The sequence below is a fragment of the Zingiber officinale genome, chromosome 4B (genome assembly GCF_018446385.1).
Source record: "Zingiber officinale cultivar Zhangliang chromosome 4B, Zo_v1.1, whole genome shotgun sequence".
NCBI classification, from domain to species: domain Eukaryota; kingdom Viridiplantae; phylum Streptophyta; class Magnoliopsida; order Zingiberales; family Zingiberaceae; genus Zingiber; species Zingiber officinale.
Window position 1 is genome coordinate 51,070,622 of NC_055993.1, and position 19,932 is coordinate 51,090,553.

General features: G+C 36.5%; 1 protein-coding gene and 1 pseudogene across 1 annotated transcript; both read right to left on the minus strand.

Moving 5' to 3' along the window:
• Nucleotides 1-1,833: 1,833 nt before the first annotated feature.
• Nucleotides 1,834-6,619, minus strand: LOC121978250 (histone H2A-beta-like). Its single transcript, XM_042530620.1, has 2 exons — nucleotides 6,311-6,619; nucleotides 1,834-1,977 (listed from the first exon to the last, which is right to left on the minus strand). Exons 1-2 carry the CDS (start codon nucleotides 6,617-6,619, stop codon nucleotides 1,834-1,836), a joined length of 453 nt encoding a protein of 150 aa, XP_042386554.1.
• Nucleotides 6,620-6,769: 150 nt separating this feature from the next.
• LOC121978251 lies at nucleotides 6,770-15,640 on the minus strand (annotated as a pseudogene).
• Between the last annotated feature and the right edge of the window lie 4,292 nt (nucleotides 15,641-19,932).

Genomic DNA, 19,932 nt, shown 5'->3' on the forward strand with positions numbered 1-19,932 from the left:
GGCAAGGAAAAATCCTAGCGATTGAAGCCGGGTGAAAGTCTTAGTGAGAGAAGCTAGACAGTTGAAAAATCTTGATGAGTGAAGTCAGGTGAAAGACCTAGTGAGTGAAGCTAGGCAAGTGAATACCTAGTAAGTGAAGCTAGGCAGTTGGAAAAATCCTGGTGAGTGAAGCCAGGTGAAAACCCTAGTGAGTGAAGCTAGGTGAAAGTCTTGGTGAGTGAAACCATGCAGATAAAAAGTCCTAATTAGTGAAGCTAGGCAGATGGAAAGACCTAGTCAGTGAAGCCAGGCACGTGGTAATCCAGGTGGATCAAGGTTGACTGTACACCCGGTGTTGGGAAGCCCAAGTAGGTCAAAGGATTGACCGGATACTTGGCACGAGGAAATCCAAATGGGTCAAGGGTGACCGGACATCTGGTAGAAGTCCAATTAGGTCATGGAGGACCGGATACTTGGCATGAGACGGTAAGTCCAAGTGGGCCAAGGTTGATCGGACACTCGCCACGAGGAGAAAAGTCCAAGTAGGTCAAAGGATTAACCGGACACTTGGTAAAGAAGTCCCAATAGGTCAAGATTGACCAGATGCTAGGCAGAAGGAGTCTCAATAGGTCACAATTAACAGAATGTTGGGTTTGGGAACCTTGGACTTGAGTTTAGGCAAGTCAAGGTTGGGGCAATCGATCGGCGGATCGATTGACCCAAGCCCAATCGATCAGCTGATTGATTGGGAGAGTGCTACGACAAGCAGCAGCCCAATCGATCGGCCGATCGATTGGGAGCAAGTGTCGTGAGCACAAAGAGCTGCCCAATCGATCAACCGATCGATCGGGCACCTCCAATCGATCGGTCGATCGATTGGTAGCTGGTTTTCTCGGCGCGCGATCCAAGGTCAACCCAATTTTTGCTTATTTACAACGCAGAATCAACAAATACAATAATAATAAACTTGCAAAACAAGATTAGTAGTATACATAATTAAGACAGGATTCTCTTGATCTCAACTTAAAAACCTTCGTTGGTTTCTTCAATTAGATCAGCACCTAGGGTTTGTCCCGATAAGGACATGGCCTCTCTACACTCCTTTAATGAGTTTATCTCAACTTACCTGCCAAATATCGGGTTCTCTATACCTATTTAGACTTTAACCACTCAGTATCAGATCGGTCTGCCAAGGCTTCCACTTGATTCAATATTGGGTTCTCTAGACTTATTGAATTCACCTGCCAAATGTCAAATCCACTTGACCTATCTAAACTTCTTGCCTGATTTCCACGATCTTACTTAGTATCGGGTCCAACTAACTTACCAGGACTTTCTAAATTGAACATTCTACACATTAGATTAATTTATCATATAATAACAAGACTTAATTTGAACCTTGACAATATCAAAATATAGATTCAATTATAGTGCTCCCTATACCAACACAATCCTTATTAGCAGTTGCGGTTGAAAGAAGTTTCTAATTAGAACTCTAAAGAATCCTTTGCAATCAAAACAGGAAGATGAATAGAAATAAACAAAAAAAAAACCTAGAATTCTTGTGAGGCTAATATGATCTCTGATTTACCCTTCCCTTAGCCTTGCTTCTTGGGCAGTAAAGCCTAGTGAATGTTGGACATTGTGGTAAAAGGTGAATACGCTCGCCCCCAGCGCCCCCGTCAATCCGTCCCAAAGTCAACACGGAGGAGGTAAATCACGGACGGCTACTAGCCTTTGGAATAGTGACTAGCACATAAGGGAGGTATTTATCTCGGCTTTGCCGAAATTCGAACCCCAGACCTCATTATGACAATACCTCATGCGCTAGCCACTAGACCCATCCAAGTGGACCTAGTGAATGTTGAGCATGATCCCACCACTAGAAATCATCGCACCGGCTAGGAGCTTGCCAAGCTCCTCGTCATTCTCCACAGCTAACTGAATAATGTGGTTCTTCTTATTATCCATAGTGGCATTTCCAGCCAACTCCAACACCTAAAACAAAAAGAAATGTAAAGTTAGGTAGAGATAGGGATCTCTAGTGAAACAACAAAACACAGAAGTGATTTACATCAACAACGATACTTGAGGACTGTAGAAAGAGTCTGGTGTACCAGAACTAACGAGTGTATCAATCGATCTTAAGGTAGCGAGAGATGTGCCCCACTGAAAATTGGATGTCTGCCTTCTGTGACGGAAATAACCTTCATCGCCTTGGTCTTGTCACAACCACCCTTAGTCATCGTCTCCCTTGTTGTCGTCGGACTCATCGCATCACACAAGTTCATCATCGGTGTCACTGTCGAAGCTATTCGGTGGAAGGAAAAATATGCCCTAAAATAGATGGTAGATTGATAGGGTTGGACAGGACTCTATTAATGCGTCTACACTCTACACCTAACATCCCGGGCTTGCCGGCATGGAATATTGAAAGGCGGCAGATGTACAAAATTTGTAGATATCCCAATTGACTCTGGAAGTGTAAGGAAATCTGACGGATAGTAAAAATAAAAATAATATATTTATTAACAAAATTTAAAATATAACAAGAAAAAAATAAAAATAAAATTTTATAATATATTTAATGATTAAAGTTTTTTTCTTTAAACTTTCCAACATAATTTTATTTAAATAATAATATATTTGGTTAATAAATATTTTTAATTAACTAAACAAAATTAAAATTGACTAATAAATTATAAAACATACTAGTTAAATCGAGTTAATATATCTTTTATAAGTATAACTATATGTCAAAATTATATTTGGTAAGTAAAAAGTTATAAGTTAAATATTACTCGTTAAATATAACTTCGGATGAATATTTAAAATTACTGATCATATTAAAAAAAAGTATAGATCACTTATATTAATCTAATACCGGTCTTACCAATATAGAAGTAGATACATATAGATAAACTTAAATGATAAATAAGTACAATTATCGATTAAATTTTATTTTCATCAGTAATTTAAAACATTTATCAGTCGGATTCATTTTAACCAAAAAAATTGCCCGTAAACTCAAATTTTTTTATATCTTTGGAAAATATGGGGCAATCACAAAGAATGAAAAAGAGCTAGGGAATAGAAGGGAACAAACTGTTGGGGGAGATGGAAAGAACTAGGAATCAAGAAAGAGGACAATAGAAAAATAACTTAATTAAAGGCACTCGCAAAGTCAATATATAACATTAATAAACAATAACAAAAATACTCCAATTACTGATATAAAATAAATGAAGATGTTTCAAATTCAATAGATAACTAAAGTGATAATATCAAATAAATAATTTTTTTCCCAAAATTCCATCTAATGTTATCTGACTCTGATAGTGAGAGAGTTCTACGACCGCTTTCATATGGAGAACTTATACCTTGTCGCATAATATCTGTTAGGATAGTTGTCATCTAGAAAGACAAATTTAATTTAATATATTATGCTTCTATATATAAGTTTTTTTTAATAAAAAAATTATATAAATATTTATAACTATGTTAAATATTAAATAATTTGTATAGTTTTCAAATAGGAGGTGGTTTAACTTAAAATAATACTAGTACTCCTCGTATGTGTGTATGGTCAATTTTTTTTATATAAGTACTCTTATTGAAAAAATTATAATTAAAATTTGAAAAATAAAAATATCAAATTTAAAATTTTCTTATTTTTAATAAAAATTATTTAAATTTAAATTTTATCACAAAGATAAAGATCATAATGATCTTGAGTAGGCGTGTAAACGAATTGAATTGAGTCAAATATGAAAAAAAATCTAAGGCTCGAATTAGTTATCTTCGAGTTCAAGCTCGATTCGAAATTTGAGAAGTTTAAAAATATTGGCTCGGATTTAGCTCGAATCAAAGCTCGAGTTCGAGTTCGGCTTAAAAGATTTAAACATGTTCATGAGCTATTCAAACTATTATTCAAAAATAAATACTCGAAAGGTTTGGAATTTATTTATTTAATATATAATTATATTATATTAAATAAAATATTAAGATTCGCGAGCGGCTCACGAACTATCAAACTAAATAATTTGGACTCAAGTTCGGATCAAAAAAAGTTTGAACATATTCGAGTTCGGCTTGAATTCGATAAGTTCGAATACAAATCAAATATTTATTGAGTTGGCTTGAAAAACTTATGAACTGGTTAGATTCGTTTGCACCTCTAATTTTGAGTTAGCAATGAAGTGATTTATAACAACAATTTACATAACAAATTGTTGAAAGCATTCAATATGAGTGGTTTGTTAATTATTCCTAGAAGTTAGGACAATAGAAATAATTAATGACAACTTTTGACATAAAATCATTGCTAAAAGTATCCAATATCAACTGTTTCAAGATTTTTTTCTAATATTTATAACAATAATAGTGGTTTACAACAACAATTTATGTAAATCAGTGCCGCAACTATGAATAGATGCAGTTTAAAAACCAATTCTAAAATATTAGAGGATAGAAGTTGTTTGTAGCAACAATTTACAAAACTTCTGTTAAAAAAATTCAATATGAGTAATTTGAAAATTGTCTTATAAATTATAGTAATAAAAATAATTAATAGTAACGTTTGACAAAGAACTATTATTGAAAGTATCCAATATCAATAATTTTAAGATTCCTTCAAATAGTTATATAATTAAAAATGATTTACAATAACGATTTATTTGAATTGATACTAAAATTATTCAACACGTGTAGTTTTAAAATTATTCTAAAAAGATCGGTCAATAGAAACAGTTTATAGTTTAAACTGATTCATTTAGCCAATTTATTTTTAAAACAGCATTAAAATCGTGCCTATACGATTGTTTTTTCCGTAGTGGTCATTTGTAATCAATTTCATCGCACCTATCCATCACAAAAATTGATTCATTCATGATGGTTCAACTTTTCATTTAAGCATAAATGCATTTAAGCATTCACCATGATGGTTCAACTTTTCATCACAAAAATGCATTTAAGCATAAATGCATGTCATGCCCCCAGGGGCTGGATCAGTTGGTAAATGGTTGGGATGCTTGCACCATGACGCATCGGTTCGAGTGTCGACGGTTACAATATAGGATAATATCCCCGTCTACCGGCTTAAAGCCTCGAACCCCAGCCACTTGTCAACCCAGCATTCACCCTGATTAACCCTCCTCCTACATCACCGTGGGGCAGACGTAGGGGGCCGTCGGAGCGGCGGATTCCTCTTTTTTTTTTTTTTTCACCATAAATGCATGTGTCACACTTAACTTCCTTAGAAAATCTTAAATTCGAAACAAGTACCATTGTTTATTCTACAACAATGGCTTTTCTAATAGCCATGGTGATGGTGTGCCCCATCAAAGATATCATCTAGCGATGACAATATAACTTAATAATCATAAAAAAAAAAAAAAAACTCTCTTCAAAAGATATGGATTGTCGGATGACCAAAGTTATAGAGAAGTGTCAGTCAATTGACTTACATTAAGTACTAATATGATATTTTGTACCGTAATTCATTTTTCCAACCTGAAATGAAAGCCTAAAAAATTTCCATATTTGCTAGTTATTTTCGGTTCCATGTTAATATCATATATGATTATAAAGTGTTAAATTTTTAGGGACGTCTTAAGGTAATTATTTTATAATTTTCATTAATTATTTGATAAATATAGTCTATTTAGGTGCACATTCTTTATATGTATGATTGGATCTTAAACTCATATATTGAAATATCCACGATATGATTCATAGCATAAGAGAATTTATGATTGGATCATAACTGATAAGTATCTTTACATGTGTAATTATGAATCTATAGAAATATTCCCTAGTCGATGAATTGATGAGTTCGGACATCATCAATTTTGATAGATTAGCAGGGTTATATTTCTTGATTTAACTAAACAGCTGTTTCTTACTAGCTGGAGATATTGAGATGTTAAAAATTAAACGTAGATACTAATTATGATAACTAATTTATTGGAGTGATCTACTATAAGACTTCATGTGATTTTCTATAAATATGAATATATCAATAAAATTCTTACTATAATTCAAGTGTAAGTTTGGAATAATGGATACGAGTTTGGATCTGATTTAAATCCAATAAGAGATTAATATTAGAAAAGATGACAAAAAAAGAAATAAGTTAATTTTTTAAATTAAAATTTTATTTTCTTTATTTACTTTTCTCTCTCCTTATTAATCTCACGGACGGAAGGAAAAAAAATTGGAGCAACAATGTTTTATTTTTCTCCCTCCTTCGTTTCCGCCGACACAAGGAAAAAGGGGAAAACCTTTTCCCCTATACCTCTGCCGCCGACGCCAACCAGGAAAAGGAGCTCACCGTTGCTGCCCCTTTTAGCGCCACCCAAGCACAACCCAAAGCTCCTCTCCTCCGGCCAGCAACTTCCTTGCCGACCAGAGCAAACGCAGGAGTTGTTGTCCTGTTCAGCGTCGCTGCAGCTGTCGCTGCTGTCGCTGCTGTCGCAAAGACCTGCCGCCTATGGGAGCTGTCGACGCCACCGCTGTTCCGACGAGAAGCTTGCTGCCGCCAGAAATCTACTGCTCCCTGCTCCGGTGCCAAGAGGAAGTTGTTCCTCCCCTGTTCCGGGCAAAGGAGATGGCTAGGAGATGCTTTGGATAGAAGCTCCATCGCCGGCAACTACAGTGGACAGAAGCTTCACCTCCGGTAGCTACTGCTCCCGTCGCCAACCAGCCCATGGCTGTTTCTCCTAGCGCTTCCAGCTAGCAAAGGTTGCTGTTCCAGCCATCCCTGTTCTGTCCGATCAACCTGCTGTGTTGGCTATCTGGAAACGGTTCCGGCCGCCCAATGACTGTTCCAGTCTGCAATGGTTGTTGTCGGATCAGTGCCGCCACCAGATTTGCTGCCGCCCACGGCAACAAGTTTTTTCGATTTCTGAATAGCAACAATCGTTGTTGCCATTCATCATATTTCGTGTCGTCGTGTTGCTTCGGCCGTCGGACACGAATCGTGCCGTGATCCTTCTCTCAGATCGCTCCATCTTCGAATGCAAGGCTAGTACCTTCCATGAAGATGGAACTTGGACTTATTAAAGTCGTCTCGAAAATAACTGGGCGTGGATACAAGTAGAGGTGTGGCTCGTGCGTCGCTTGGTCAATCTCATTTCCACTCCAGATTATCCGATAAAATCTTTTATGCATCATCCGTCAGGTATAACTAGTGTAAATTTACTTTCCGTAAGCGTGTGGTGTGTGTGATATAATAATTAGGAATTTTTTTTTAGAAATATTTTCATTACGCATATTTATGAAACGCGTTCTAACAGGCACCCACTTAGGGCTACCCAACATAAAGAACACCAAGTTCCAACAAAAACTAGATGATAGTTGTTTGACTCAACCAAATGAATATGCAATTGATGAAGGAGAATAAGTTGTCAATTAAGTTCTTGAGTGATTCATTTGATGATTTCTCTTGTGGAAAAGGAAGTGTCATTTCACTTGTTTTCTTGCTTTACTAGTGCATCTTCAAGAATATTAACTAGATGTTGGCTCGCGCATCTACGCCCCTCGTCAACAGCTGTGTTTCCCCACCTACATTTACAAATACAAACCATGTAAATAGCATTGTTTTATGTTGTGTTTGAGTAAAGATACACTTGTATTTGTGTTATTGTTGAATTAATCTCATCTCTATCTTTTAATACAAAGTTGAGCTAACAGTGCATCCATACTCATTTCGTATATGTTATTTAAAATAACATTTAAGTACTTCACATTATTATTTTTATTATGAAATTAGATTACTCGAACTAGTGTGCATTATATGAACATACACATAATAGCTAACTAAGTTTTCTTTTAATCAATTCAATGTTGTCCAACCTCTTCAATTTAAACCAACAACTATTTCACCTATTCATAATTTAACCATTGATTGAATGATATGAATGAAAAATATATATATAAAAAGAAATCAAGTGAACACTCATATTAGTTCAAATAGTATATGTTCGTAAGCTTTTTGGTATTAACGTGTTTATTAAGAATGTGTAGAATGTTTTTGTTACTCTTTATCGAAAGGATTTTAATAAGGAGATAGTAAAGTAAACTTGATGATAATTGACTTAATAGATTGAGTGTGCATCCATGTGGAGTGCCTACCTTGGTGATGGATCAAGCTTGAGGAACAACAAATTGGGATGTGTATTGGGATGTGTTTTGGGTTTGTTTTAGGTAGACCTTGTAATAAGAGGTTTAGTAACTTGGTACCAACAACCAAGGTATAGGCAGGGACGGATCCGAGAATTAAAAGTGGGCAGGGCTGATTCTGAGTTGGTTGAGTCTGCCAAGGATGTTATAGAAGAGGTCTGAGTTCACTTTACACAAGCACGTTATCATCTCACCTTTTCCTATATTTTATCAAATTTTAAATAAAATTATATACGAATTTATAAATAAAATTGTAAACAAATTTATAAATAAATTAAAATTATATTTGATATATTATTTGAGATAAATTAAAAACAGGTTTAAAATAAAATTAGAGATAAAATTTCTATTTAAAATTAATTTTATCCGGTCAATTTTAAAATAAATATATAAATAATTTTTTAATCCAACTAGAAATGGAATATCTTTATCTCAAAATTAGCTACGGGCTTTCACTAGAGACGAAAGAAATTAACTTTTATTAATAGAGTTTTTTTTTTATATTCTTATTTGCTTATAGGGAAAGAATTCATTTAAATGATTGAATTGATAAGGCGAATGAATATTTGTCTAAAATCTTTATGTAATTAAGTTTATTAGTTATTGCTTTGTACTGTGCAAAGGTCTTCTTCTTAGGCTGAGATGACCAAAGTTGACTTCGAGATACTAGATGAGAAATTCAAATTTTCGAGTGATTTTATCGACAGCCCAGCCCTTACATAAATCTGTCCCTGGGTATAGGTGATCAAAGATTGACACTTTGGACAAAAACCAAGTGACTAAAATTTTTGGTTAGGTGATCAAATTAGCATAGTAAGTCTAATACATTTCTTAGACAACCAAAATTTGAACTATGGCTTGGAATGATGATAAACAAATAGTTTTTAGTCAACCAAAGCCTTTTGCTAGTCGACCAACCATGAAAATGTATAACCATTAGGCCTCATTTAAAATCTTCTTGGTAAATATTTTTGAATAAGAACTCACATAAAACATCTCAAACATTAATTTGTCATTGTTGAAGTCTTAAATGATCATTTAGGGGCTTTAGAAGGCTTATTAAGGTTTCATCCTTGCAGCAAAAGTTCTCTTTAAACTCTCTTTGCACCTATGATTAGATTTATATCTATATGGTGAGTTGTGAGGATTCTCTCTACAGGTTGATTTTTATATCAATTAGAGAATAAATTGGAAATCCCATTTGGTGGGTCGATCACTTTACATTGCTGAAGTCTCATCCTTGTTGACTTTTCATCCTCATGAAAATCCCATTGGTTTGGTTGAAATCGCATCCACATGATGCTTTATCTAGGCTTTCAATCCATGATCTATGATCTTTTTAATGGTTACTCTTGGAATCCTCTTTTTTTTTCTCCTCTTTAATTGAGTACCAAAGATGAACTTTAGGATCTAACAAGAAGACATAAAATAAATAGAAACTTAACCTAAAAATATGATCTATGATCTATTGTATGTTATTTATAACCTTTATAACTCTTAATATGGCTTCTTCCACAAACTACTTTTTGACAAATTCTTGCTAACATGGCACCCATCAGTCGACTAAATCAACTAATTCCAATGAATCGTGTGGTTTTATGCATTTCTTTTGATGACTGCTTTATATAGAGTGTTGATTAGCCATAACCACAAGTTGACTAGCACTGACCAAAACTAATGGATCATGACTAATTGCTTCATTTCCATCAATGACTATTTCAGTCGATATGCATCAATCAATTGCTCATAGAAAATTAGTTAACTAGTCACTAGAAAATACAATTATGTTAGGTTTCGAGTTGATTGCTCGATTGACTTAACCATCAGTTAACTACTCATGCATTTTCAACTGATTGACATGTTGACTACAACACATCTAATGACCAAATTCACCTAGATTTAAAGCTATCTTCGCCTGTGTACATTTGTTCTCAAATCTATACTCATCAAACAACTTCTTTCCATCGCAAAACCTTCACCCATCTAGCTTCTCATCTCTTAGATGTACTTAATTCTCAGTTCCTTTCTCATGTCATCCTTCTCATATACTTATGTAGGGTGCCTCCGGCTATCTTACATTAAACTTCTAATCTCTTGAATCCACTGAATCCTTACCTCCCTCCCCATGTCTTTCTTCTCGCCTCACATACATAATATGCTTTCCAAGAACAACTATCTTTGATGTTTCTCATTTTGTGGTCCCTTGGGTGTCTCATACCATCCTTTTTAAATCTGCATAGACCTTGATCCACTATGTACACATGATAGTGGTCACAAAAAGTTGTCTCCACCTGTGTATACTTATGTTCTTGCACACTTAGACATATATCAAACACAAATACATAGCTTAAATTAAATCGTTTTCCCAAACATAAAATCTCCTCCCAACTCTAGTTGGTTACCATTTGATCCTACAAAACTTATATATTTACTTCGAGGAGTAGGTTAAGACAATATAAATTGGGGAGGAATCAAGAGGAAGGTTCTCAACAAGACAAGTCTAAGATACTTTCAGTGGAAGGAGAGAATGTGTCAAAGGCTCCACACATGAACAAGAAGGGGATGTATCATTGAAGGCTCACATAAAAAGAAAATAGGGGATTGCTTTTTTTTTTTTTTTTTTTTTTGTAAAAGAACACTTCAAAAAGTGTCATCTTTAGGAGAATAAAGATAAAACTTTAAAATTTTCTAAAGAAACTTACCACAATAACTTTTTAGTCTAACATTCTAGAAGCTACAACCTATTGGTAGGTTGATCGGGTAGAGTAGTTGATTGGGTAATGCAGGCGAGTAACATATCAGGCCAAGTGGGAAAAGTGGCTGATCGGGCAGTGCAGGCGAGTCGCAGATCAGGCTGAGTGTCCAATCGGGTAGTGAGACCAAGCGGGTAGATCGACTGAGCGAATCGAGGCCTGCGATGGACACAATTTCCTTAAAATAGATTCTCCCCTTCTCCGATTGTGCTTCAAGATTCTCAGGTCGTCTTTTCCCAGGATACAATGGTTAACCGTGATTCCCACTTAGCACTGGTGGTCACGGCGAACTGAGAGGTACTCGACTGCTATCACGGGTACTTTGCAGAGTAAGAGATGCACGACAGAGGAGGGTGGAGAGCTTCAGCTTTTGTGTGTATCTATTTTGTCTGTGATCATAACCTCCTTATATGGGGGGTTAGACCAAATTGGTTCATTCCACTCAGGCAAATTTTGCCTCGACCGGTCCAGTATTCAGGCATGTAGGTCGTGCTCACACACGAGTCAACTTGGTTCAGTACAATTCGGTCCTTGGATATGCACCCCTTGCGCATCCACATGTGAGAGAAAGCCTCTCCCCATGCATTTGTTCACATTATCAATGCATGTGAATCAATATAAACCAACCAATATTTCTTGAAACTCTCAATGTAAGACTAAAATCCTATTCACAATAGAGCTTCTTTCCTCTTCCACCGCTTTTCCATTCATATATATCCAACATATAACAACATGAACTTCTTCACGAAGCTAGAGTCTATGAAAGGTGGAGTTCTCTACTCGAAAATTTTAGTTACTACTCCATTACATATACAAAACGATGGCGAAACTTGACTTTCAAAGACTTTGTATTCTTATTCTTAATTATGTCTTGTATATATGGATGACAATTTCACCCGAATCCGATGGGTAATCCGACATCCGACCCAAATAGAGGAAGATATGGAGGAAATTTTTATACCCGATTATAGTAAATGGGTTTCGGATATGGGTATTTTTGGGTATGGGTACAGAGGTGGATGTGGTAAATCTTACTCATACCCTACCCATACCCGATATATATATAAATAAATAAATAAATAATATAAGCCTAATTCTTTATTAGGAAAGAAAAAACTCTAGCCCGCTTTCCGCCTCGGGAAAAAAGACTTAGTTTGCCTCTTTATCTAGTCATCAACACGTATCTCATTTTCTTTTCCACGAGAAATGTTCACCTAATCGAAGGAGCGCGAGACGAGGAAGAGCATAGAGGTACATTGAAATACTTTTTTAAGAAAACGAAAATCGTAGGGAGTAATAAGATGATGGATATGATATGGATATCCGAACCTCCGAGGAGTATGGGGATGAGTATGAAAATTAAATATCCGATGGGTATGGGGATGAGTATGGGGATAGATATAATAAATGAGGATGAGTAAGGAGGATATGAAATCCTACTCAAATCCTACCCATTGTCATCTCTACTTGTATATTCCAATTCTTTGGAGGAATTTAGTATCTAATAGTTTGCTTATCGTATACAACTTTGAAATTTAATTTGAGACAAACAAGTGGACTTTCTAAGGGCGGTGAATTTAATTTTTGCTCGGTTAATTGATTTGTTTAATGCATGGGATGGTAGATTAGAACATGCTAACTTCAAAAACGCATCATATGATGAAGTATAAGCTTATTTCTAATGTTCATTATTCATGTATAAAAACATTAACTGACTGAAAACTAAGATCACTCAAAATTTATTTTCTAGGATAGAAGAAAGTTCTAATTTATTAGACTTGGTACATAGTGATGCATTTGGCTTTCATGCCACTAAAGATTTTATTGTGAAAAAAAAGAGAGCAAGAAATGCAGTATGTGATTGAATGTCACTGTAAAGTATTTAAGTACCTGTCTTTAGAAAGAACATCTGCTCCAGACTCAATCAGGATAGTAGCAGCATGGTGCAAGCCCTGTGAAGCAGCAACATGAAGTGGTGTTCTTTCATCATAGTTTCTGGAGTTTGGATCAACTCCATATTTCAGCAACCCTCGTAGTAACTTTACGTTGTTATCTGTGACGGCTTCACAGAGAAATCTCCCAGCATCATTCAGATTCACGATGCCACCATTTTCCACCAGGACTGCTGCAATCAGTTCATGTCCTGCCTTCAAAGCTTCCAACAATGGAGAGTTTCCAAACTTATCTGGGCAAACCAGTTGTGTCAGAACAAGACCAAGGCAGTATTCCTGTCTGATGAGGGATCACTGACCTATGCAATTAACATCGACTCCTCGTTTGATAAGAAACTTCACTACCTTCTCATGTCCTCTACCAGCAGCCATATGCTGCAACAGAATAAACAGACACAAGTGACTGTGAATTTAAGTTGTCCAGACAAAAGCAATTGCTTACGAGTGCAGTTCTGCCATCATAATTTGCAGTATTTGGATCTGCTCCTCCATTGATTAGGAGTTTAAGACGGTTGATGTCCCCGTAATAAGCAGTGCTGCTGAGGCCTAATGCTAGTTCTTCTTCTTGCTTTGCGATAAGGTATCTGATGTGAGGCTCCAGCTGCAAGATGCTTGGTTCTCTCCGTTTCTGTCGAAAATCACAAATATTAACAGATTGATTGAATATTGTTGCTGCTGGTTTAGGTACCTCAAGTAAGTTGATGAGCATTTGGGTATGATCCTTCATGTGCAGCTGCAATATGTTGTCCCACGATTGCTTTTCTATCAGCAAGACTTTACAGAGTTCACAAACACGCACTGCAAATGGCTGCGGGATGTGGCAGAGTAAAGCCACATCGCCCAGTGTATCAGAGGTCGTGAGTTCCACGATTGGTTCCTCTGCGCTATCTTCTCCAATGAAGAGTTCCTCCTGTTTGAAAGAGAGAACAGAAAAAAGAACTAAGAAAATAAAAGAGGAAAAAAGATTTAAAAAGAAAAACTTTTTTGCCTAGTTGATTTTCTTTGTTTCATCTTTCAATTATAAGTCGAACTTCTTTTACCAGATATCCCTGAAGTACTACGTAGATTCGATTCGCTGGACTTCCTTGTTCTACAATCATTTCTCCTGGGAGAAACAGTTCTTCATTCAGCCTCATCACCTGCATCGATCCATTCAGTATCTAAAGCTTTATTAAAGTTAAATTAATTGCATCGCAATTGTAGTATAGTTATGATAAATAATGCAATTAAAGCATCTCTAAAATGGCAAAGTTACAATCATACAATCTGATAAAGGAATTCCTCTGAACATCCTTTGAAAAGGGGGGCTTTACGTATCAAATCGAGATATAGAGTTCGAGATATCTGCAAAAGTTTATACTTACATTGGTTAGCTTGCTTCGAGATATCTACGAGTGCATTGATTAATAGATAAACTCTACTTTTTCATGGCTAACAATCAAATATTTGCCAAAAATTCTTTTATATCGAAAAATACCTTTCTTTCAAGCAATATCTAAACTAATAGTTATACATACCTTGGATCTCACAGCTACTGGGATGTTCTCCAGAATATATTCTTTCCTGTAGCTATTCTCATACTGCAGTCTTAAATGGTCTTTGATCTGTGATCTTATACCTTTCTCAAGTTTTTTAATGTTCATGTACTCGATGAGATCTGACATCCTGTCTCGAAATTGCTCGGTCTTCGATCCCTTAACAATCAATGCAGTCATATTGCCGATCACATAGGCTCCGAGTATCATGGTCAAAGATATGTAGACCATGACAAAAATCATCTCCCTGGTATTCACAGCATGTATATCTCCATATCCTAAAAAAATCAGTGGCACAATGTATCAAATAATTTGGCGCGTGCATGAAAAGTTTAGGTTTACTTTCTCATGACTCACCAACAGTTGCCAATGTAACGAAGGAGAAATATAAGGAGGTGATGTATGTCTCCAAAAGTGAATATCCCTGAAGTTCTTGTATTGGTAATCACCTAGTAGTGTCAGGCTTCCAATCCATGTATTCCCTTCTTGTTCTTGTGGCACCATTAATGCTAGGTAATGGAACACACATGCAGCTGTGTGCGCGCAATACAATTCAGCCATAAGAAGCTTCACTATCCTCGTGACGAGATAGTTGATCCTGATGTCCTTCTCCATCATCTTGAAGAATTGAATGATCTTCCTCGCGCGAAATACTCGAACCCATGTGAGGAACCGGATTGCTTCGTTTCCTGTTGCCTATGGTAAGGAAACACAAGGTTATGATTTTATGAAGTTTGTGCTATCTGATATTGTTCTTGCTTTACCTTGTAGATGGAATCCCATGGGAAGCATCCAAGAAGATCAACTGCAAAACTTCCCCTGAGATAGCTGCAGCACAGGAATCATGCTCGGCTGTTTGTCATCTCAATTAGAATGTATAATGCTGATGGACATGGCTCACCGCAAAGCAATCTTCCTCCTATGGCTGATCATTTTGTAGGTCTCCAGGTCCCTGTAAGGAACAAAGAATTGAATGACTATGTCGACCAAGAAAATGATCTGCGCGCAGTCCAGGCCTTCCAACTGCTCTGACAGGCCTCTGAAGAAGCCAAACTCTAGCGAAGTGAAGAAGATGGAGTAGATCGCCCACAGAACTATCACATTCACCCACAGCCCATACCATCTGACACGGATTTGTTCCTGGTTAGTAACTATCATTGTTTGAACGTGCATGAGGTGAAGATGCAATCGAGGTCTGTATTTACCTTCCATCAGGATTTATCATAAAACCATAGCAATCCCTCAAGCCTTTTGGCTCTGTTCCACCGCACTCTCTCAATACAAGTTGACATTCTTGTTTCAGTTCAGACGCCTCGCTCACCTCTTCTCCCATCTTCCCTTACTATTCTTCCTCTCTACTCAATCAAAGTTCACGCATTGTGCATGGAGATCAGGATCCCTTATATAAATCGGATGGAGCGAGCATACATTAATTGCACCCACTACAATGCGATTCGACTGGTTGCTAAAGAAACAGAGTGAGTTTGTTCTGTGTTGTGTCATCTTATCACTTCAAATGTGACATGCTCGTCCGTAGCTCAAGTTGACACTTTGCTTCCACGAATGTAAAAAGTATTTCATATATTTTTACTCTCACCTGAACCTTCATTAATACTGTTGGTAGCAAAAGGCTGATAGGTCAAAGATGCTATGTATTCGTGTTAAATATAGCAGCACCAGTCAGTTCGAGAGTGCTTTCGGAAGCTCCACTATACAAAAGAGAGATTAGTATAGAATTCGCAAGTGTGAGGACGTATATATGATTATAGTACATATATAGTGAGATAGATGCGTATGGGTGGATGGTTCAGCTTATTCCACTAAGTGTATTGTACCTGTGTGGTAGTATTAGATTATAGGGCAGATGATCAGAGATGACAAACGTTGTGAGGTAGCACTTTGGCTTTCTCGGTTTAATTTTAAGGCACGAGTGGAAGAGAGAGTAGGTCGTAGGGCCATGGCATTTGGTGCTCGAGAGGAGCCATCCATGTAGTTGTACGTACCACAGGCACCTTTATCTCTCTTAATATAACATGAGTTGGAAGGCATCACGAGAGCTACAAAATTAGTTTCAGGGTTAGTGGTGTCGATGCAACTATATATGGCTTCGAAATGTTAGTAACGGTCAGTATTTTTTTTTGTCCTTTAAATCTTGTAACTTGGGTTTAGTTTACTTGAGGTTCTTGTTAAAGAGAAAGAATAGGAAGAGAGAAAGAAATAATATGAGAGCAATAATAAATCTTATTGTTCATTGATATTTATTTCAAGGACAATACAATATATAATGTTTAAAAAGTACTGGCTCAATTAACCAATTAATAAATAATAAAATTATTCTAAGAATAATTTTAAGAATTATTCTAATAATTATAACAGAATTATTAGAATAATCCTAATATTAATTTTATTTGATTTGGTGATTTGATCCGATTAATTCTGATAATTTTCTTTTATCTCTTGACAAACTTAACGGGAAATCTTTAATGTTGAGTTTGCTTGCTAACTTGTTGAAACGTTGTCAGGATAATGACTTAGTAAAGATATCAACGATATGATCTTCAGCCATAAATATAAGAGACGGATAACTTTTGAGTTGTCACACGTTCACGAACAAAATGAAAATCAATTTCCACATATTTTGTACGAGCATGAAAGATTGAATATGCTATGAGATATGTTGCTCTAATATTATGGCACCAAATTTTTGGTACAATATTTGATGCAAGATGAAGTTCAGAGAGAAGTGATTGAAGATAAATAATTTCTAACGTTGTATTTGCTATAGCTTTATATTCTGCCTCAGTGCTTGAACGAGATATCGTAAGTTGATTTTTCAAATTCCATAAGATAAGATTTCGTCCAAGAAATATTGCATATCCACTAGTAGAGCGTCTATCTTCAGGAGAACTTGCTCAATCCGCATCACTATATACATGTAAATCTCGAGACGATTGGCGATATAAAAGAAGACCATGTAAAATGGTACTTTTGAGATAGCGAAGTATTTTTTTGCATTATCCCGATTTTATTCAGTTGGAGTATGCATGAATTGACAAACACGATTTACTGCAAAAGTAATATCAGGATGTGCGATAGTGACATATTGTAAGGCTCTAACAATACTTCGATAAATCTGTGGATTAGACAGAGCAGTAAAGGATGAAGTTAGAGAGTTGTTTATAGCAATTGATGTAGAGACCAGATGTGCTCCATCCATTTTAGCTCTTTGAAGAAGTCCAGTAATGTATTTGCTCTAAGAGAGAAGATAGCCATCCTCATGTGGAATAAGCTCAATATCAAGAAAAAAAGGAGCAATACCCAAATTTTGAGTAGGAAATTCTTGATTGAGAAGACTTAATAAAGTTGTGATGCCCTTGTGATCATTGCCGGTTATCAGAATGTCGTCCACATAAATAAGAAAAAATATCATAGATCCATCATTATATTTGTGAAATAGAGACGAGTCAGTCTTTGATCCAGAAAATTCTTGAGCTTGTAACAAATTAGATAGTTGATGAAAACCATGCATGAGGAGCTTGTCGAAGACCATATAAGGATTTCTTAAGTTGGCAAACATAAGATGAAAATTATGGACGAATGAACTCAGGTGGTTGCTCTATAAATATAGTTTTCTCAAGATGACTATAGAGAAACATATTCAAAATATCTAATTGTCGTATAGGACAATTAGAACTAACAGCTATTGATAATAATAGTCTAACAAATGTAGTTTTGATGACTGGGGTTAAAAGTGTCATTAAAGTCAATACTTGGTTGTTGACTAAATCCTTTGGCTACAAGTCGAGTTTTGTGTCGTTCAAGAGAATTATCAGCTCGATGCTTAAGACGAAATACCCATTTAGAGCCCACAACATTCATTGAGGGAGTGCGCAGAATTAGACTCCATGTTCCATTGCGAAGAAGTGCATCAAATTCTGTAGCCATTGTACAACGCCAATTTAGATCCTTGCATATTTGTGTAAAATAAATTGGTTCAATAGATTTTGAGGAGACCACTAGAGCTCGTGGAAGGGGATATCGAGTTATATTTGGTGGGCAACGTTCATAAATGTCACTAATGGGAAGTATGCAACGAGGAGCATTATCATCTGAATCACTTGTTGATGGCGACGAGGAAGTAGGCTGACATGGTGATGTAGATGACAGACTTGCATTATCCGAGTATCTAGAACTAGAGAGCATATTATCTTTGATCGGTGAGGCTTCCAAAATTGGAGTAGCAACCTAAGATGATTTTGATGGTATAGGAGAGTTATTAGAGAGCTCCTGAGTAGGACCTAGGATGCCATCACTTCTGATAATATTAGGTGGTATTAAGAAGGTGTCACTTGTATCTGGAGGAGAGATCGAAGAAGCTACTGAAAAAGGGAATAGAGACTCATCAAAAGTAACATGTCGTGAAATATAAATTCGTCCCGTTGGTATATGTAAGTAACGATAACCATGGTGTGAATTGCTATAACTAAGAAAAACACATTCTAGTGAATGAGAGTCAAGTTTATATTTAGAGTAAGGGCATAACCATGGATAATATGCGCAACTAAAAATTCGAAGGAAAGTGTAATCAAGAGTTTGATTATAAAGTTTTTCAAAAGGACACTTATGATTGAACAATGAAGTAGGAAGTCAATTTATGAGATATACGACAGTGTTAATAGCTTCATCCTAAAATTTACACAGAACCGATGCATGATGAAGAAGAGCTAAGGCAGTTTCAATTATATATCTATGTTTTGTCTCATCAGAGCTATTTTGTTCTGGAGTGTGAGGACAAGAGATTCGATGAACAAGTTCACAAGAGACAAGATGATGATGGAGAGTGATATGGTGCATAAAGGTAGGACCTGGTCAAAGGGACGTGGCAGTCAGGAGTCAAGGGGACGTGACAGTCAGGAGTCAAGGGGGCATGGCAGTCAAGAGTCAAGGGGATGTGGCAGTCATAAGTCAAGGGGGCGTGACAGTCAGGAGTTAAGGAGACGTGGTAGTGAGTCAAGGGTGCTGTGATCCAACTAACATTGGGTCTGGAGTTCCAGACCAGAAACTAGGATAAGTTACTTGGGCAAAAGGCCTAGATCAGGAGTTTACTCTGAATGCTCGGTTGGGATGTCTAGGTCCGGGGCTCGAAAAAGTTGTTCGAGTAAGAGATCCAGGTTAGGAGGGCGAATGGATGCACTGGTTGAGGTGCTTTGGTCAAAAAGTCGGGAAAGTAACATCAGGAATAAGGAAGAAGGGAAGGAACTAGTCCGGTTAGGATTTACAGGTCGAGACTTAAAGGTCAAGCTATGTAGGTCAGGATTTACAGACGGAGACTTCCGAGTCAGGCTATGCAGGTAAGAATTTACAGATTGAGACTTCCGATTCAAGCTATGCAGGTCAGGATTTACAGACTGAGACTTCCGAGTCAGACTATGCAGGGCAGAATTCATAGACCAGGGCTTACAGGTCAGGATATGTTGGTCCGGATGGATCGGTCAGCCAGAGCTTCTCCCTTCAAGTCGGTAGGTTACTACA